Source organism: Nelumbo nucifera, chromosome 4 (assembly GCF_055504915.1).
Source record: "Nelumbo nucifera cultivar China Antique chromosome 4, China Antique-T2T, whole genome shotgun sequence".
NCBI lineage: Eukaryota > Viridiplantae > Streptophyta > Magnoliopsida > Proteales > Nelumbonaceae > Nelumbo > Nelumbo nucifera.
Genome location: NC_142652.1, coordinates 45,461,280 through 45,478,520, shown reverse-complemented (window position 1 = coordinate 45,478,520; position 17,241 = coordinate 45,461,280). Strand labels below are relative to the sequence as shown.

At 40.3% G+C, this 17,241-nt stretch overlaps 1 protein-coding gene across 7 annotated transcripts in view; it reads right to left on the bottom strand.

Moving 5' to 3' along the window:
* Window positions 1–17,241, bottom strand: part of LOC104606991 (UBX domain-containing protein) — a 51,582-nt gene that overhangs the window by 15,104 nt on the left and 19,237 nt on the right. For all 7 annotated transcript variants that reach the window (XR_016085480.1, XR_016085481.1, XR_736875.3 and 4 more), the window contains 2 exons: window positions 6,310–6,453; window positions 5,978–6,080 (listed from right to left, as the gene is read on the bottom strand). Coding sequence is in view for 4 of the 7 variants with exons in the window: in XM_010272471.3 (XP_010270773.1) it covers window positions 5,978–6,080; window positions 6,310–6,453 (247 nt within the window). In the remaining 3 variants the exon portion in view is untranslated. The remainder of the gene's footprint in view (window positions 1–5,977; window positions 6,081–6,309; window positions 6,454–17,241) is intronic.

The window sequence follows — 17,241 nt, the reverse complement described above, 5'->3', positions numbered from 1 at the left end:
CGCACTTCAACGGCCACCTGCCACCGCCACCTCCAATTACGGAGACGGCTCCGACAAAGAGAGTAGTGGCGGTTGTCTGCCCCAGCAGAGGTGATGACACCCGAGCTGGCAGAAGTGCAGAGGTGATGACACCCGCACTAGCAGAAGTGCAGAGGTAATGATACCCGACCTGACAAGAGCTTGGGAGTGAGTGCGCGAAGTGGTTATAAAAGGCCCTCTTCCCCCCAAGAATGGAGGTACGTGATAACTTTGCGCCATCTGGTTTTTTATCTTGCCTTTGAGAAAATACTAACTTGAGCTTCGGAGCACTCTCACCGGGTTTCTCCCCAGAGACTACTCGCTTTCTTCCCCGTTTCAGGCACCTTTTGCTCCAGTCAGAGGCAAGATCGTTGACAGCTAGGACCGACCGGATTGCGCTCCATCACTTCCTATTGAATTTTGAAAAAAAAAATGCATAATTGCTCTTTTGGCTGCAGTTCAACCAATTGTAGAGGTTTTACGATTAGTCAACGGTGATGAAAAAACTACAATGGGTTATTTTTACTATGTGATGGAGCAAGCAAAGGAGAAAATAAAAAAAATAATAATAATAATGGCAAAGAAAGGGAGTAATTTTAGACATTTTTGACAAGCATTGGACTAATATGGTACAACATCCATTGCACTTTGCTGTTTTTTTTCCTTAACCCAACCCTTTATTATAAGGCTAAAAGCACAAGATGAAACATTGGTTGGAAAGCTTCAAATGGGCTTTCTAGATTGTATTGAGAGAATGGCCAGTGATATTGAAATTCAAGACAATATCTCTCATCAATTGGAAGAGTATAAGCATCCCCATGGTGCTTTCTCTAAAGAGTTGGCACTTTTTTTATAGATAAAATTACCACATTTCCGTTAACTCAAAGACGTGAGGTGCCACCTCTCCAAGCAGAAAACACATATGCTAAAGCAAAAAGTAACCAGTGTTTAGAGGTCTCTGCGTAACCAGCCATCTTTAAACCAGTGTGTGGTTTTTCACACTAGAGGACCACACCTTTTAAAGCACTACTCTAAAGAAGGGCATGTTAGGAGAGGAGGGAAAAGAGGAAGTAGAGATTAGAGGTCCCCGCATAACTAGCCATCTTTAAATCGTCACCATTTTCTTGGTGTTCTTTCTCATTCTTTGCCTTCATTCTGGGAGTTGCTTGCATTGATAAACTTCGGTTTTTCAAGCCTTCTACCCTGTTTGGCATTAGACCTCCAAAAGCTAACAAAAAGTTTTGCAAACAAGCAGCCATCTCCTTCCAACCTTTTGCATTCCACCCCTCAAGGATACATACCAGTTGCTTTGAGCCTTGTCCCAAGTAATCCATCAATGTTAAGCCTCCTTTTACCATTTCTTTTTCTTCTAGCCAAGTATCTTCTTCCCTCTGTTTCGGTTGAGTTCCTACAATGTTTGCTTCTTTTTGAGTTTATCGCTTCATCTAGAAAAATTCCGAATCACTCAAGGCTTCCCCTACCAATAATACCATTGCCATCCACAGCTCCCTGACCTTCAATGTTGGGTTTCCTCTTATCAGCATCTCTTCAACTACAAAGGTCATTGCCTCAATTTTCAATGTTCTTCTCCAAATCGCTGCTTGAACAAATTTTTCTCCTCAATTTTCACGAGATGATTGTTCAGCTAGCAGCCATTTGGCTGGAACTTGCAATTGATGAATGAGTGATAATGGCAGAAATATGGAAATATCCAAATCAAACTCTTCCCTAGAATATATCATTGTACAAATACAAAATGTTCAGCATTTTATCCAAAATTTTTAAACAAAAACGCATATTTAATGGGTCAATGAGACTAGACATAACCATTGGAGAGATGGCGGTAGGGACAGGGATTGGAAGGGAAGTTAATGGGAAGGAAGGAGCTAAAGGGAAGAGGGTGGACACCACTTCGGCGTGGGTAAATTCCAAATTATTGGGACTGAGAAAATTATTGGGGGTTTCCATTCTAGGCCTAGAGGAAGAAACGATAAAATATTTAGAAAACATAGAAAGAAGGTGGTTAGAGGAGAAAGGAAAAATTAAATGCAAAAAATAGGTGGTAATTTGGTGAAGAAAAGCAGAGAAGTGATGAGGTTGTCTTGGGATTTGAATGATAAGGCAGGGAAGGGGGGAGGATCATCGAGGGGCGGATGGGGAAGGAGGTGTACAATTAGAGCGAGTATACTAGCTAGAGGAAGTGCAAGGGGCATCTTAATCCTTTGAAACAAACTAATGTGTAAGCTTATTTCTTCTCACAAAGGTGATTTCTCATTGTCGGTAATTTTGGAACTAGAGGGAGGTTTCCAAAGGAAGCTCACCAGCGTTTATGGTCCAACTGTAAATGTGGAGAGAGAGAGAGAGAAGCTCTGGAAAGACCTAGCTAAAGCTAGAGGTGTATTCCATCCCTTGGGTTAAAGGTGGGGACTTTAATGTAGTTAGATTCCTGGAAGAAAGGAAGGGAGGTGTTTGGAGAACAAGGGAAATGAGAGGATTTGCGAATTTTGTGAATCGTTTTGATTTAATTGATCTCCCACTACTAGGGGCTCAATTCACCTGGACAAATAATCAAGATCCCCAGTGTTGTTTTAAGTTAGATAGGATGTGTGATTTGAAGAGGAAGAGATGGTCCCTCTACTTAAATTCAAAATGGTCTGATTTCCAAGTAAGTACAAGCTCTTCCATCTTTGCAAAAAAGATCAAATTAATTAAGGAAACCTTGAAAGCATGGAGGTTGGGATTCCAAGGGTCCTCAAAATCAGAAAAAAAGAAAATAAGTGTTTAGAAATTATGAAGTGGACTTGGTTGAGGAATCTGGCCCAATAGCAGAAGAAAGAAAAAGAAGACAGGCAACAAAATTGACTCTAGACAATCTTGCTTTTAAGGATGAACTGAAATGGAGACAAAGAACCAAGGTCAAAAAATGGGGGATAAAAACTCTAGCTTTTCCCACAAGATGGCAAGTGCAAGAAAAAGATTTAATCAGCTTGAGAGACTAGAATTTGAGGGTCAGGTGGGAGAGAATGGGGTTGAAATGAAAAGTATTGCCACCAATAATTTCTCAGACTTGTTCAAGGAAAGTTGCGCTAGAAGACCTCTCCCGGTTGACCTAAACTTTAGGACGATTTCAGGTATTTAGCAAAGGGATCTAGAAGCCCCCTTCACAAAGGAAGAAATAAGGCAAGTGGTAAAGAATTTAGAAGTTGATAAATCCCTAGGGATGGATGACCTCACTAGCCTTTTCTACAAGAAGTGTTGGGAGGTGGTGAAAGTGGATATGTTGAAACGTGAATTCTACTTTCATTTCCTTAATTCCTAAGGTGGAAGGTGCAACAAACATCAAGGACTTTAGACCTATCGGTTTGTTGAACAACTTCTATAAAATCATGGCAAAGGTTCTAATCAAGGTTTTTAAAACCGACCCAAAGAACGAACCAGTCATGGGTCTGATTCCCGGGTTGAACGGTCCGACCGTTCGAACCGAACGGTTGGCCCATTCTGATAGAAAAAATAAAAAACGGTCAAAACCGTTCTAATGGTTAAGCGCCTGGGTCAGTGGTTTGCTGACCAAAATCAACGATTTTTGAAGAAAATCCGATTTTGGGGAAAACCCCGGTTTTTCTGGTCCGACCGAATGGTCCGGTCGAGTTTTGAAAGCCATTGTTCTAATAGAGAGGTTAAAAAAAGCCATTAGTACTATGAAAGAAAAAAACCTGTGTGTCAGGTAGACAAATGCTAGATAGTGTCTTGGTGGCAAACAAGCTGATAGACGCAAGGAAAAGGGAGGGTAAACCAGGGCTGCTATGTAAACTGGACTTGGAGAAGGCCTATGACCATGTCAACTTGAAGTGCCTGGATTTTGTTCTAGAAAGGATGAATTTCAGCCAAAAATGGATGAACTGGATCAAGGTATGTGTTACTTCTCCAAAATTTGCAATGCTGGTGAATGGAGAATCGGCTGACTTCTTCAAGAGATCCAGAGGTTTACAACATGGGGATCCCCTATCCCCCCTTCTCTTCATTTGTATAATGGAGATTTTATCTATTTTTGTCAACTGAGTAGGGGAAGAGGGATTGTGGAAAGGGTTTGAGACAATTCCAAGAGAGAAGGTTCAAATTCTTTAGTTTGCAAATGATACCTTGTGCTTCATTGATGCTGATGTGGATCAATTGGGGGTTGTTTTAAGGGTACTGAGTTGGTTTGAAGTTGTGTCGGGGCTGAGAGTAAATTGGGCAAAGAGCAGAGTAATTCGAATTGGAAGGATAGAGAATTTAGAGGCACTAGCAGAAGTACTTGCTTATCAGACTAGCTTTCTGCCTACTATGTACCTAGGCTCTCCTTTGGGAACTAAGTGCACTTCCTCTTTACTGTGGAACCCAGTGGTGGAACGGTTAGAAAGGAAATTGGCATCATGAAAAGCCAAATATCTGTCTTTTGGGGGGTAGAATTACCCTTCTAAAGAGTTCCGATTCTAATTTACCCTCCTACTTCCTCTCTTTATTCCCAATCCCAACAAAAAGTGGCCCAAAGATTAGAAAAGCTTCAGAGGGACTTTCTATGGAAGAGTTGGGAGGAGGAAAAGAAAATCCACCTGGTCAATTGGGATCAAGCGTGTACTCCAAAAGAAAAGGGAGGATCGGAGGTGAGGAAACTGAAAAGTTTTAACGTCTTTATTGAGGAAATGGATGTGGAAATTTGGAAAAGAAAGAAACGGTGGAGGAAATTATTAGCAGCCAAGTATGAAACTGATAGAGGTGACTGGGTAACCACCACAAACATCTCTTCTCTGGAGTGTTCTTAATGGAAGAAAATAATGGAAATTTTTCCTCTTCTAAATAGTGGTATACTCCTAAACTGGGTTCTGGTCATTGACTGAAATTCTGGAAAGACAGACGGTGCAACAGGTCTTTAGAAGAGCTCCCCAGCTATACCAACTTGCCTTATCAGGATGCAATGGTGGCTGAATGCTGTAAACTGAGAGAACATTATTTCCTGGATTCCTTTCAGAAGAGCTTTTCAAGATTGGGAAGTGGATCATGTGGTGGAGCTCTTTGAAATGCTATCCAATCGAGCTTTGAACTTGTTGTAAGAAGACACTTGGACCTGGAAGTGGTCTGCATATGTAGTTTTTTCAGTGGACTCCTTTACTAGAGTTTTATCAGGTGGGGATAGAGCGGCTATCCCTGCTGATAAAATAAGGAGCCAGATTCCCCCATCTAAAGTAAAATAAGGAGCCAGAAACTTATCTAAACAGAATCTGGTCAAAAGAGGAATTCAGATTCAAAACCTGTTGTGTGAGCTGTGTGATCAAGCTGAGGAGGACAACAACCATCAATTTATAAATTGTCCTGTTTCAGCTGAATTATGGGGACACTTACTCTCTTCTGTGGGCCTTTCTTGGGTCATGCCAATTAATGTGTTGGACCTGTTACAGAGCTGGGAACTACAAGGCCTCTCCAAGCTGGCAAAAAATGTGTGGTTGACTATTCCTGCAGCAGTGATCAGTACTATCTGGGTGGAAAGAAATAGAAGAAATTTTCAAAACAAATCAAAGGATGTAGACTGTCTTATCTCTTGTACTGTGGGAAAATTAGTTTCTTGGACAGCAGCTGTGAAAGGTCTCCAGACTAAAGTGGTTGGAGCCCAGCTGAGGTCTAGAAATTTGTTTTAGCTGTAATTTAGTTTGGGGCTTTGTACGCTGTTGATTGCTCCTGTTCTGGGGCCCCTCTGTATTCTCTGTTTTTTTCAATAAAGTTACCTTCTTTCAAAAAAAAAAGACAATGATCCCGAGGTTAGATGATCCACTTCTAGTGGTTTCCAAATATTAATGTTCTCATTTTCTTTTGACAAGTTGCAAGATGAAACAAGTAGCATTTCAATCTTGTAAGTGCAATCTGAAACCTAATACCAATGCACATGAGATGTAAAACATGAATGAACAGTATGAAACCTACATACCTTGTAGCTTTGGAATGGGAGTCTGAGAACTCTCCCGTGGACGTTTATGAGGTAGACTAACATGATGATCCTTGGGTCCATTATCCATGAATGGTAGCAGATCCTACACCAAGACATAATACCAATTAAAGGGGCAATGTCTGCAAACTAAATATTTATTCCAAATCTACTTAGGTAAAAACAGGTTTGTGTAGCTGTCTGAAATTGAGCATCTGCATATGCTTTCATTTTTATACCATTTCAAAAGAAAAGGTATTACAAACTACTCTCTAGCAATTTGACAAAAGTATATTATGAATCTAAATGCCATGAGATACTAGGCATAACCAGACCTCTAATAAACGCTCAGGTTGAACCATTCCATTCCATAAGCGCATTTTTTGCCCAGTTATGGGGTCAATCACAAGAACTGCAGGAATAGAATTTAAGTTGTAGTAGGTGCAGACTTTCCTCCCTTCACTTGTATCATCATATACCTGTATTGATCAAGTAACAAAACACATAGATGATAAAAAACATTTAGAAAAAGTTAAGTAAAATAATCAATAAGCACAAGATATAAGAATGAATTTTTCCATGCCACTATCCTCTTGTGATTTTTTTTTGATAAATAACAGAGACTTTTATTAAAAGATAATAATAGAAAAGGTACAAAAGGAGGGGTAAAAATTCTTAACCCTCCCAAGAAAGCAATTCAAATTACAATGTTGCCCAGAAGAAATTAACTCTTCCCACCCCTTGCTTGGCCAATGAATCTGCCTAAGGTGTTGGCGCACCTCTTTATCCATTGAAACTTGACTTCCATATTTTGGATGAGATGTCTAACCTTCCTTTTTTCATTCAGAAACTTCCACAGACTAGAAGTATCCTTCATCAACCAATTTATAGCCAACTTAGAGTCACCTTCCACTATCAATTTTCTGATATTTAACTCTTGAGCTCTTTTTAACCTTCCCAAGACAGCCAATATTTCACCTCTAAGAGAGTCCCCCCATCCAATAGAACTAAAATACAATGCAATAATTCGACCTTCATCATCCCTAAAGGCTCCCCCTATACCCGACAGACCTGGATTTCCTTCACTACTACCATCAAAGTTTTATTTAGTGAAACCTGAAACTGGAGGGGACCAAATTGGGTGGGATACATTCTTTCTTGGAGCTGACCAAGCCACTTCTTTCCACTTCCTGATGTTTCTTTCTGAATAATTTTCAAAACTTTGCATAGTTTTAACCCAATGGATCACCCTTATAGAAATCAGTTCAATGATTACACCCTTATTTCTTTCTTTCCCATGAAAGGTCCGTTGATTCCTTTCCTCCAAACTGTCCAACATACAGCTGCTCTTACACACCTCCACAGAATTTTCCCTCTCTTCTTCAGCCCCCTAACAGTAGTAGAACGAAATAGGCTTTGTACATTTGGGAGAGGGATCCACCTGCCACCAAAAAGAAAGAAAAACCAACACCATATTTCTGAAACAAATGGGCAAGAAACCAATAAGTGATAGCAAGTCTCACCATTCTCCTCTTGTGATTTGTTCATGCAATGCTTGAAAGACTCATGTTCAGCAGAAAATGGTAAACTCAAAATATAATTAATTTGAAATTGAAAAACATCATAATTTTCGTTTAACATCTTCCCATAGTTTCTGGGAAAAAATAGAGAGTATGAAAATAAGATGCCAATAGGTAGAAAAATTAAAAAAAAAAAAAACTATACAAGGGTGCTTCAAACCCATGAAGGGACATTCACACGAGACACTAAAAAGGGAGCCAAAAAAACTAACACCATCAATAATATTAGAGAGTACATGTTATCAATTCAAGAAGAACATTTGAATAAAAGAAGAAAATAATGGTGACCAATTGCATATGATTGGTTCAAGTACAGAAGGTACATACTATAAATCAGCTCAATTGGAGGTTCATGAGAGTTAAAAGGGGCTAATCCACAGCACTTTAGGCCCTATTCGTTTGTCGGTATTTAGAAGGGGTATGGCCCACACATCAACCATTAGAATATGAATTACAAGTTTGGAAATATTACAATTTGTTTTAACAATGGACCCCACTAATTGATAGTAGATGGGACCCACTATAGATTTAGGTTTTGGTTTAACAGTGGGTATAGCCCACTGATCTGACCATTAGAATATGGGTTACAAATCTGGAATGTTACAATTTGTTTAAGCAGTGGGCCCCATTGATTGATAGTAGATGAGACCCACTATAGGGTTAAGTCTTGGTTTAACAATTCGTATGGCCCACTGATCCAATGCTGAGAATATGGGGGTTACAAATCAGAAGTGTTAAAGTCTGTTTAATCTATCAAAGAAAAGTTTGTTTTAGCAGTGGACCCCACCGGTTGGTAGTAGATAGGATACACTATAAGGCAAAATTTTGGGTTTAACAGTAGGTATGACCCATTGATCCTTTAATAGTAGGTCAGCCAAACAAACCAGGAGGATTCAAATTTGTGTTAACAGTGGGCCCCAATGATCAGACCACTGAATTCTGTTTTTTGACAGTGGATGGGATGGGACCCACCAAATCAGATTGATTGAAGTTTGTTTAATAATGGATATGGCCCACTAGTCATTTGGTTTTATCCTTAAAACAGGACGTTTAAACCTTATCTTAGCAGTGAGTCCCAAAGATCAATAAATTCTGCTTTTTACAGTGGATGGGACCCACCAAATCAGTGTGATTAAAATCTGTTGTGACAATGGGCATGGCCCACTAGTAGGAGCTTAGGGATTCATTTTGTCCTACTATCTTGTTTTAGTGGTGGATAAGACCCACCAAATATGAACTAGTCTAGGAATTCTTTATATATATTCAACCAGCCAAAAATTCTCAAATAAGATAGGATTATATATAAGGGTGGATAAGATCAACCTTCTTACGTGGCACGTAGCCAAAAGGGATTAGAAGCTCTTAGAATCCTAATAAAACTTTTAGAGAGAAGAAAGTAAAAAAAGCATGTATGTATGCCTTAAAACAAGACAAGAGTTCCCATGCCCTTTGACTCTTTGAGAGTATTATAAAGATCAGAACAGGGAAAGAAAGAAAAATGCCCAAGAATAAGATGTGTGCACAGGATAGAAGGGGAGAGAAAAAAAGGAGTCAGAATAACCTCTCTTTTCATACGTGGGATTCATTATTAACTTCTTTCAATAACCACCAAATTTGAAATTTAAACAATTTCATATTCAGATTAGGCAAGTCAGCTGAGCTGAACCCAGCAGTCAAGTCTTGCTTCCCTTTTTTATTATTATATATTATTTAAGATGGGGAAGCCCGAAAAGCTCACAAGACTCCCTAACATTTTAAATATTAAACACTGACATTACAAGGTTCTCATGAACTTGCAATCAATAGATTGTAAGCTCCGGGCTGGACAGGGTTAAGTACCTTTCGCACCCAATGTTAATCTGTACTGTCTTAAAATCCATGGACAGGGTAATTGTTCATAGTCCTTTGGCTACAGATGAGGCACTTGAGCTACAGTTTATTGGGTCAACCAATTCCTCTGTTGAAGTTTGGATATTTTCAAACTCAAATGTTAAAGTTGTAAATAATATAATTCATTACCAGCCCAACGTGAAGTGATATAAATATCTTTGGAATGGTTCAAGGGATAAGAGTACAATAATGATTAGCATTTCACAGAATTCTTTTATCAATAACAATAAAACTTTATTAATATGAATGAACCCAATATGCACAAGTACAAAATTTATTATTATAGGTTTTCTTTTAAATCCCTTACAACTGTGCCCAAAATATTTGCTCCCTCTCAGCCCCTTGTTTTGCAAAAACATCTACCAAGGTATTGGCTTCCCATAGAGTCCAAAGAACCCTCACCTCCATATCACTTGTCAAACACCTAAACTTTTTCACTCCACTGCTGTAGCTCCACAAAGCAGCCTCTTTCTTTTGCAAACACTCTACCACCAATTTGGATTCCCCTTCAATAATCAACCTATCCATGTTCATTTCCTTTGCTCTCTGCACTTCCCCCATTACAGCTGCAATTTCAGCCACTAATGATTCTCCTACCCCAATCGAGCCTGAGAACAATAGCAACAATGTTGCCTTCCTCATTTCTAAAAGCTCCACCCAATCCAGAAATCCCCCGGCTACCCCTACTGCTCCCATCACAGTTAAGCTTTAAGAATCCTCTGCCTGGCAGGCATCGAACTCTTGCATACCATATTCTCTTTAGACGAGGTGCTTCCCTCTTCCCTCCATTTTCTGATAATATCATCTAGTTAGAAAGATTTGAAAATCTGCAATATCTTAACCTGGTGGGCCACCCTTCTTGTAAATACACTGAATTAGTGCCTCCTAACTTCTTGCTTTTTCATTGAAGATTCATGTATTTCTTTCTTCCTATACTGTCCATATGACTGCAGCCCTAGTGATTCTCTACAAGATTCTTCCTCTCTTTTTGGACCAAATAAAAGTAGTGGAGAAAATAAACCAGAGACACTAGTAGGACCACCTGCACCCAAAATGAGAAAGAAACAAATCCCAAATACAAGTAATAAAAGTGCAGGAGATTAGTAATGGAAGTGCAGCCTCAATTTTTTACCTCTACACCTTAATCTCGATGACTGGCATTCTTTTTTTCCATGTCTATCAGCTATGGTAGCATGAGAAGTTGGGAAACCATTAGTGATTGAAGAAGTGAAGGTGGCACATCCATAGAAAAATGAGTTCCGTTTAATTGAAGATCCTCTACACCTCCTTCTGTCATATTGATTTTTACTTCTGAGAAGCTAAGGTAACTAACTACTTTCAAATAGTACCTACCAAAAACAATCTACTTTCAAACAGTATACTCATTTCTTCTTAACAATCTATGTTATGGTAACCTTTCCTGCTGATGCTTCATTGGTTCTTTCACTTCTTTGATCAAATTGAAATGAGTCTATGGTTGTGTTTTTTTTCTAAGGGAATGTACATTTTTTTTCTAAGTAAGACTAAATCTGATAGAATTACTTATCTATGGTTGTGCTTGATGATAAAATGTGATAGGTTATAAAGGGTAAATGTTTCTATTTTGGTTTACAGCTTATTAATTCGCTTATTCTTGTGGGTGGTATAACATGGTTGAGAGGGTGGTAGAGGGTGTAATGGATCTTGCACAGGATCATGCCCTCCCTGTGTTCATCAGGGAATGCAAAGAATGTTCTAAATGCAAGACAGAGGAGAGCAACAGTCCCTATTCTTCCCTAGTTCTCATCAAAAAGGATGGTACATGGTGTTTTTGTGTTGATTATAGAGTCATCAATAGATGAATTATTTGATGAATTAAAACATGCAGCCTACTTTTCCAAGTTGGACCTGCAATCCAGTTACCACCAAATCCGGGTCTACCCGGAGGACAACCACAAAACGGTCTTTCGACCCATGACAACCATTACGAATTTGTGGTCATGCAATTTGGGCTGACTAATGCACCTTCCACTTTTCAGAGCCTCATGAATTACATATTCCGACCCCACCTCAGGTGCTTTATCCTGGTGTTCTTTGATGACACTTTGGTATATGGCAGTGATTGGGCCTCTCATTTAAAGCATTTGGAGATAACCCTTGGAATTCTCCGGCAACATCAGTTTTATGCCAAACCTTCCAAGTGCATATTCAGCCAAACACAGAGCCAGTATTTGGGCCATGTGATTTCGATGGGGACTGTAATGACAGATCCGGAGACAATTTGGCGATGACTCAATGGGCTCAACCTAGGAGTGTTAAGAGTCTGCAGGGATTTCTGGGCCTCAGGCTATTACAGGAGGTTCATAAAAGACTATGCATCCCTAGCCACCCCTCTTGCAACTCCGTCGAAGAAGGATGCTTTCATCTGGACGTAACAAGCAGAAGTGACATTTGAATCCCTCAAAAAATCTGTTACTTCACGTCCTACCTTGGCATACCAGACTTTACCAAGCCGTTTGTAGTGGAATGTGATGCATTGGGCAGAGGAATTGGTGCAGTCATTATGCAGGAAGGACATCCCATTGCTTATTTCTATAAGCTTTTGTCAGCCCAGGCCAAATTAAAGTCAACTCACGACAAGGAACTGATGGCTTTCATACTCTCGGTACACAAATGGAGGGCTTACCTATTGGGGCGCAAATTCACAGTGACAACTGATCAGAGGAGCCTCAAACATTTAACAGAGAAAAGGATTCTCAATCTGGAACAGCAGAGGTGAGCCAGCAAGTTAATGAGCTCTGACTTCACCACTGAGTATAAACCAGGCGCATCAAAGACAGTTGCTGACGCCTTATCCAGGAGAGAAGAAATGAACACTATGACAGTTTACAGACCTCTCTACCCCTTGCTTGATCACATCAAAGACAAAGCTAGACAAGATGGTGAGTTGAAGCTAATTCGTGAACAGTTGAAATTGGGGGCAGACCAAGTAACGAGGTATTCCTTAGTAGGTTCAGACTTATTCTACAAGGGCCAACTGGTGGTAGCATCTAAATCTGTTTACCACACTGAATTCTTGAAGTTGTTCCATGAATCAGTAGAGGGTGGTCAGTCTAGGTTGATCAGAACTTGCAGACAACTGGCGGGGAATGAAGAAGACAGTGCAGGATTTTGTTGTAGGTTGCTCGGTATGCCAAACCCAGAAGTATCAGGCCCAAACTCCAGCTAGGCTGCTACAACCACTACCCATTCCAGGTCAGGTATGGGATGAGGTAACTATGGATTTTATTGCAGGACTGCCCAAGTCAGGTGGGAAGTCTGTCATATTTGTGGATAGATTGAGTAAATACGCGCACTTCATTGCTCTTTCTCACCCCTACACGGCCTCTCAAGTGGCTCATGCTTATATATGGTCTCCATGGTACACCAACAGCTATCATTACAGACTAAAACCTAGGGATGGGAATTTTCTCCATTTCCCCGATCCTCGCGGGGACCCGCCCCAAATGGGGTGGGGATGGGGATACATTAATTTTTAAAAATAGTTGAATATGTTTAAATATATTTGAATCTTTTTTAATAGGATTGTAAATTGTAATTATTTTACTTTTAATTTTTTAAAGGGCAAATTACTTAAAGTACCCCTAAGGTTTAGGAAATTGACTAGCTCTACCCTTACTGTTTACATGTCTTAAAGTACTACTAAGTTTTCTGACAATTGTCTAAAACCTCTCATATCGTTAACTTTCCGTCACATGTGACATCATGTGACTGATATTTTTCAAAAAATCCTAAAATACCCTTCTACCCCTCCCTCTTTATCTCACCAATGGCATCTTCACTCTTCTTCTCCGTCGCCTACTCCTTACTCCATCATTGGCATGACAAGATTCGGACATCTACCCCTCTCCACATCGCCGATACTATTCCTGCCGCAAGGCCCAATGAAGGGGAGGTCTCTTGCTGATTTACCTTTGGAGGGTTTCGACTACAATTCTATTTTTGGCCAATTCTGTGAGATGCCAATTGGGTACATCCAAATTCCAGTGGGAATTATTGGGCCTTGTTTCTTGATGGAAGAGAGTTCATTGTGTCGATGACCACTACCTTTCGGCTCTGACGCACATTGTGTCTGGAGAGAGAGGAGTGGAGATTGGATTTATCGACCCAATTTTACTGGTTTTGTTCCACCAATTTTAGCTTCCTCTGGGGTGGTGGCAACCTATGCCGCTGCTTCACCTTCTTTCTTCTTCTTCATTGAGCAATGTAGGATAAAAGAGAGGACATGAGAAAGAGAGTTCTAGTCAGTTGCCTGAAGTAGTTTCTTGTTTTTTCTGTTATAGTTAAAGCAGAAGGTTTGAGCATTATAACAATTATTACCGTTGCAACTTCGACTCCATCAGCTCCAAATGAAATTGCAACCTATGATGAATTGGGAGAGAGAAGAAGAAGAAACAGAAAGGTGAGGTAGAGACTGGGGGAAATGTGCAGCAGAGATAAGGGAGCCACATAAAGCTGCCAACTTAAGCTGCTTCCAGGGCTTACAATGAAACTACTATGAGATTTAGAGAAAACAGAGCAAAACTCAACTTTCCCGAGAACGTCAGATTCAGGCAGCTTCAAGTTGAATTGAAGTTGGTGCACATGGGAATCACCCATCTATTTATCAATGAAAAAAACAAAAACTGGAGCCAATGAAAAAAAAAATTATCAATTGGGTTTTATTTTGAAAATTTGAGAAATAATGGAGGGCAACTTTGACATTTTTCCTTTTCCATCAATATTTAACGACGATGGCAATTGTCAGAAAACTTAGGGATACTTTAAGACAATATGTAAACAATAAGGGTAGAGTTAGTCAATTTCCTAAACCTTAGGGGTACTTTAAGAAATTTTCCCTTCTTTAAATAAAATAAAAAACAAAAACAAAATAGTTGACATTATAAAAAATAACGAGGAGTGGGGATCCCCATGGGGACAAGGATGGGATAACCCAATCCCATTGGTTGGGACGGGAACGGGGATAGGGATGAGGATGGGGATTTTCGCGGGGACAAGGATGGGGAGTGGTTCTCCATCCCCGCCCTGCACTGCCCCATTGCCATTCCTACCGACACCCCACCTATGTAAGCCAATTTTGGGAGGAATACTTTCGATCACATGGCACCCACATTTATCATTCCACTAGCTACCACCAATAGCAGACTGGCGGGCAATTGAAAGTGGTTAACCATTGCGTAGATACCTACCTCAGATGCTTTGCAGGAGAGAAACCTACTCAATGGTTTAATTGACTTCCATGGACTGAATTTTGGTATAATACCACTTATAATGTTACTACAAGGACCACCCCCTTCAAAGTCTTGTATGGAAGAGACCCACCCTTAGGTTGTGTTTGGTTTGAAGGAAAGAGTGGGGAAAGGAAAGGAAAGGTAGGGAAACCTTTACAAACCTTGTATGGATTTCGCTACCTTTTCCTTCCTTTCTCTACCTTTTCCTTCAAACCAAACATAGCTTTAGTGTTACCATATGAGAAAGGCACTTCAGCAATTGCAGAGGTTGAACGGTAGCTTGAAGCCAGAGACGAAACACTACAGCCACTCAAGGATCACTTGCTGAAGGCTCAAAATTACATGAAGTTTCAATATGATAAGAAGCATCGTGAGGTGGAATATCAAGTAGGGGATTTCGTCTTCTTGAAACTGCACTTACAAACAATCATCATTGGCAAAAAGAGCTTGGCAGAAATTCTCACCCAGGATCTTTGGTCCCTTTTTGCATTTTGAAGAGTGGGAGCAGTGGCTTACAAATTGGACCTACTGGCTACCACCCGCCTCCACCCAATATTTCATGTCTCACTCCTCAAACCATGCAAGACAAATGCAGCTCCAATGAAGCCACTCCTGCCTAAGTTTACTAGTGAAGGACAGCTAATTGTTGAGCCCAATTTCATCAAGGACATCCGTTGGATTAAAATGGGCCACAAAGTGGTGAAACAAGCCCTTGTTCAGTGGACCAACCTGCCATAGAAGATAGCCACATCAGAAGATTTCAGTCGGTTGCAGAAGTAGTTTCGCAATATTGACCTTGAGGCCAAGGTCATTCTTAAGGATGGCAGAGATGATAGATCCCAGGCGGGTAGCCCAACTTCAGATTATCAGGCCCATGAAAATCAAGAAGCCCATGCAGCACCAGCATTGGCCAACCCAAAGCCTTACAAGCGTAACAAACCTCCCTTGCGTTTTGTCTACACCCATAGGCCATGTCAAGACAACCCACATGCATAGTTCGTTGGTAATGATGAATTTGATAAGTAAGCCTATATAAGGCCAGTGGGCAGTGAAGAATGTGTGAAGAATCATAACTCTCTTTTCTATTTCTTCCTCTTTCTCCCTGTCTCCTCTCCCTCACACTGGTTCTGTTTCATTTTTCTAGAGGAAGGAGCTCCCTCAAAGAAGCTTTGTTGATCAGGAATCCATCATAAAATCTTCATGAGGAGGCTGCCAAACCAAATTTACTTTTTCGATCTTAGAAGAGCTTCTAACCACCATCTCTTAATTTATCCATATATCAGCAAAGGAGAACTGTGAGAATGAATCCATTGTTCTAATCCAGTGAATGGCTCTACTCACTACACAATCTCTTGCCACTTTTTTTTTATTTCTTTTGAAGGGCTACACAATGGGGGATAGCCCACCCCCAACCCAGGTGTAGGTGGGATTCAATCCCAAGTCTCCGCTACGACCAGCAGGAGACCTTACCAACCCACTGGTTGGAAAATTGCCAACCAGATAGTCCAGAAATATTCTTGCATTCCTTTCTTACTAGATAATCCAGATCAATGCTGCTCTCACAGACCTGCACACAATCTCAGAATTCCTTATAGAATAATTTACTTAATATTTTTGATATACTATTTTTTTTATCAATCACCCATAACCTTCCCCTTTACCCTTTTTTCCCCAAAGTGCTGGTTGCGGGACTTGATTCCACGTCAATGCTGGAGCAACCCAGCTAACACACCAACGAGCCAGCCCTCGATTAGTAATATTTTTTTATGCAACTATGTATATTCTTTTTTCCCTTTTTTTTCAAACTCCTTGCCTCACCTAACCCTCAAGGAGTGGACTTCCCAGTGAAGGAAATTTAAAGTCTATCCCACCTAAAATTCAAGTTTTCTACTAGGAAACCTTTCTTGATAAGGTAAATACTTGTCATATGCTGCAAAGAAGGCCTTATGTTTGCCTTTCTCCTCACTTGTGCTTCTTATGTAGGGACAATGGTGAGACCCCATCTCATTTATTAATCTCTTGTTCATTTGTGCATAGAATTTGGGAGTTTTTTTTGTTCTCTTTTCGGGTGCAAGTGAGACCCCCCTCAAGATATGGTGGGCATTTTCAATCCTAGCTTCTCAAGGCAATCAAAGAAAAGAGAGAAAGCGCTCTAGAGAGCTACTAAGGCAGCAATTTGCTGGGTGGTATGGGAAGAAAGAAATAGCAGGACCTCAGCAAGAAGTAGGACTTTGGAGGAAGATAAACAGCATAAAACTAAGGTAGCTCAATGGTTAAAGACCTTCGATAGTTTCCAAATCTTCTCAGTCACTATTTAAGAGCTTGGACCAAAGTAGCACAGTCTTCGAGAGTAAAAGATAGAATAAGAATGGATTGGAAACCCTGGAACCCCCCAGAAGATAAAAAAGTCAAGTTGAATTTTGATGGGAGCTCCCATGGAAATCCGGGCATAGCAGGAAATATGGCTATGGTACCTAGGGAACTACCCCAGGATCTATGTTTTATATATAAAAAAATCCATCACCTA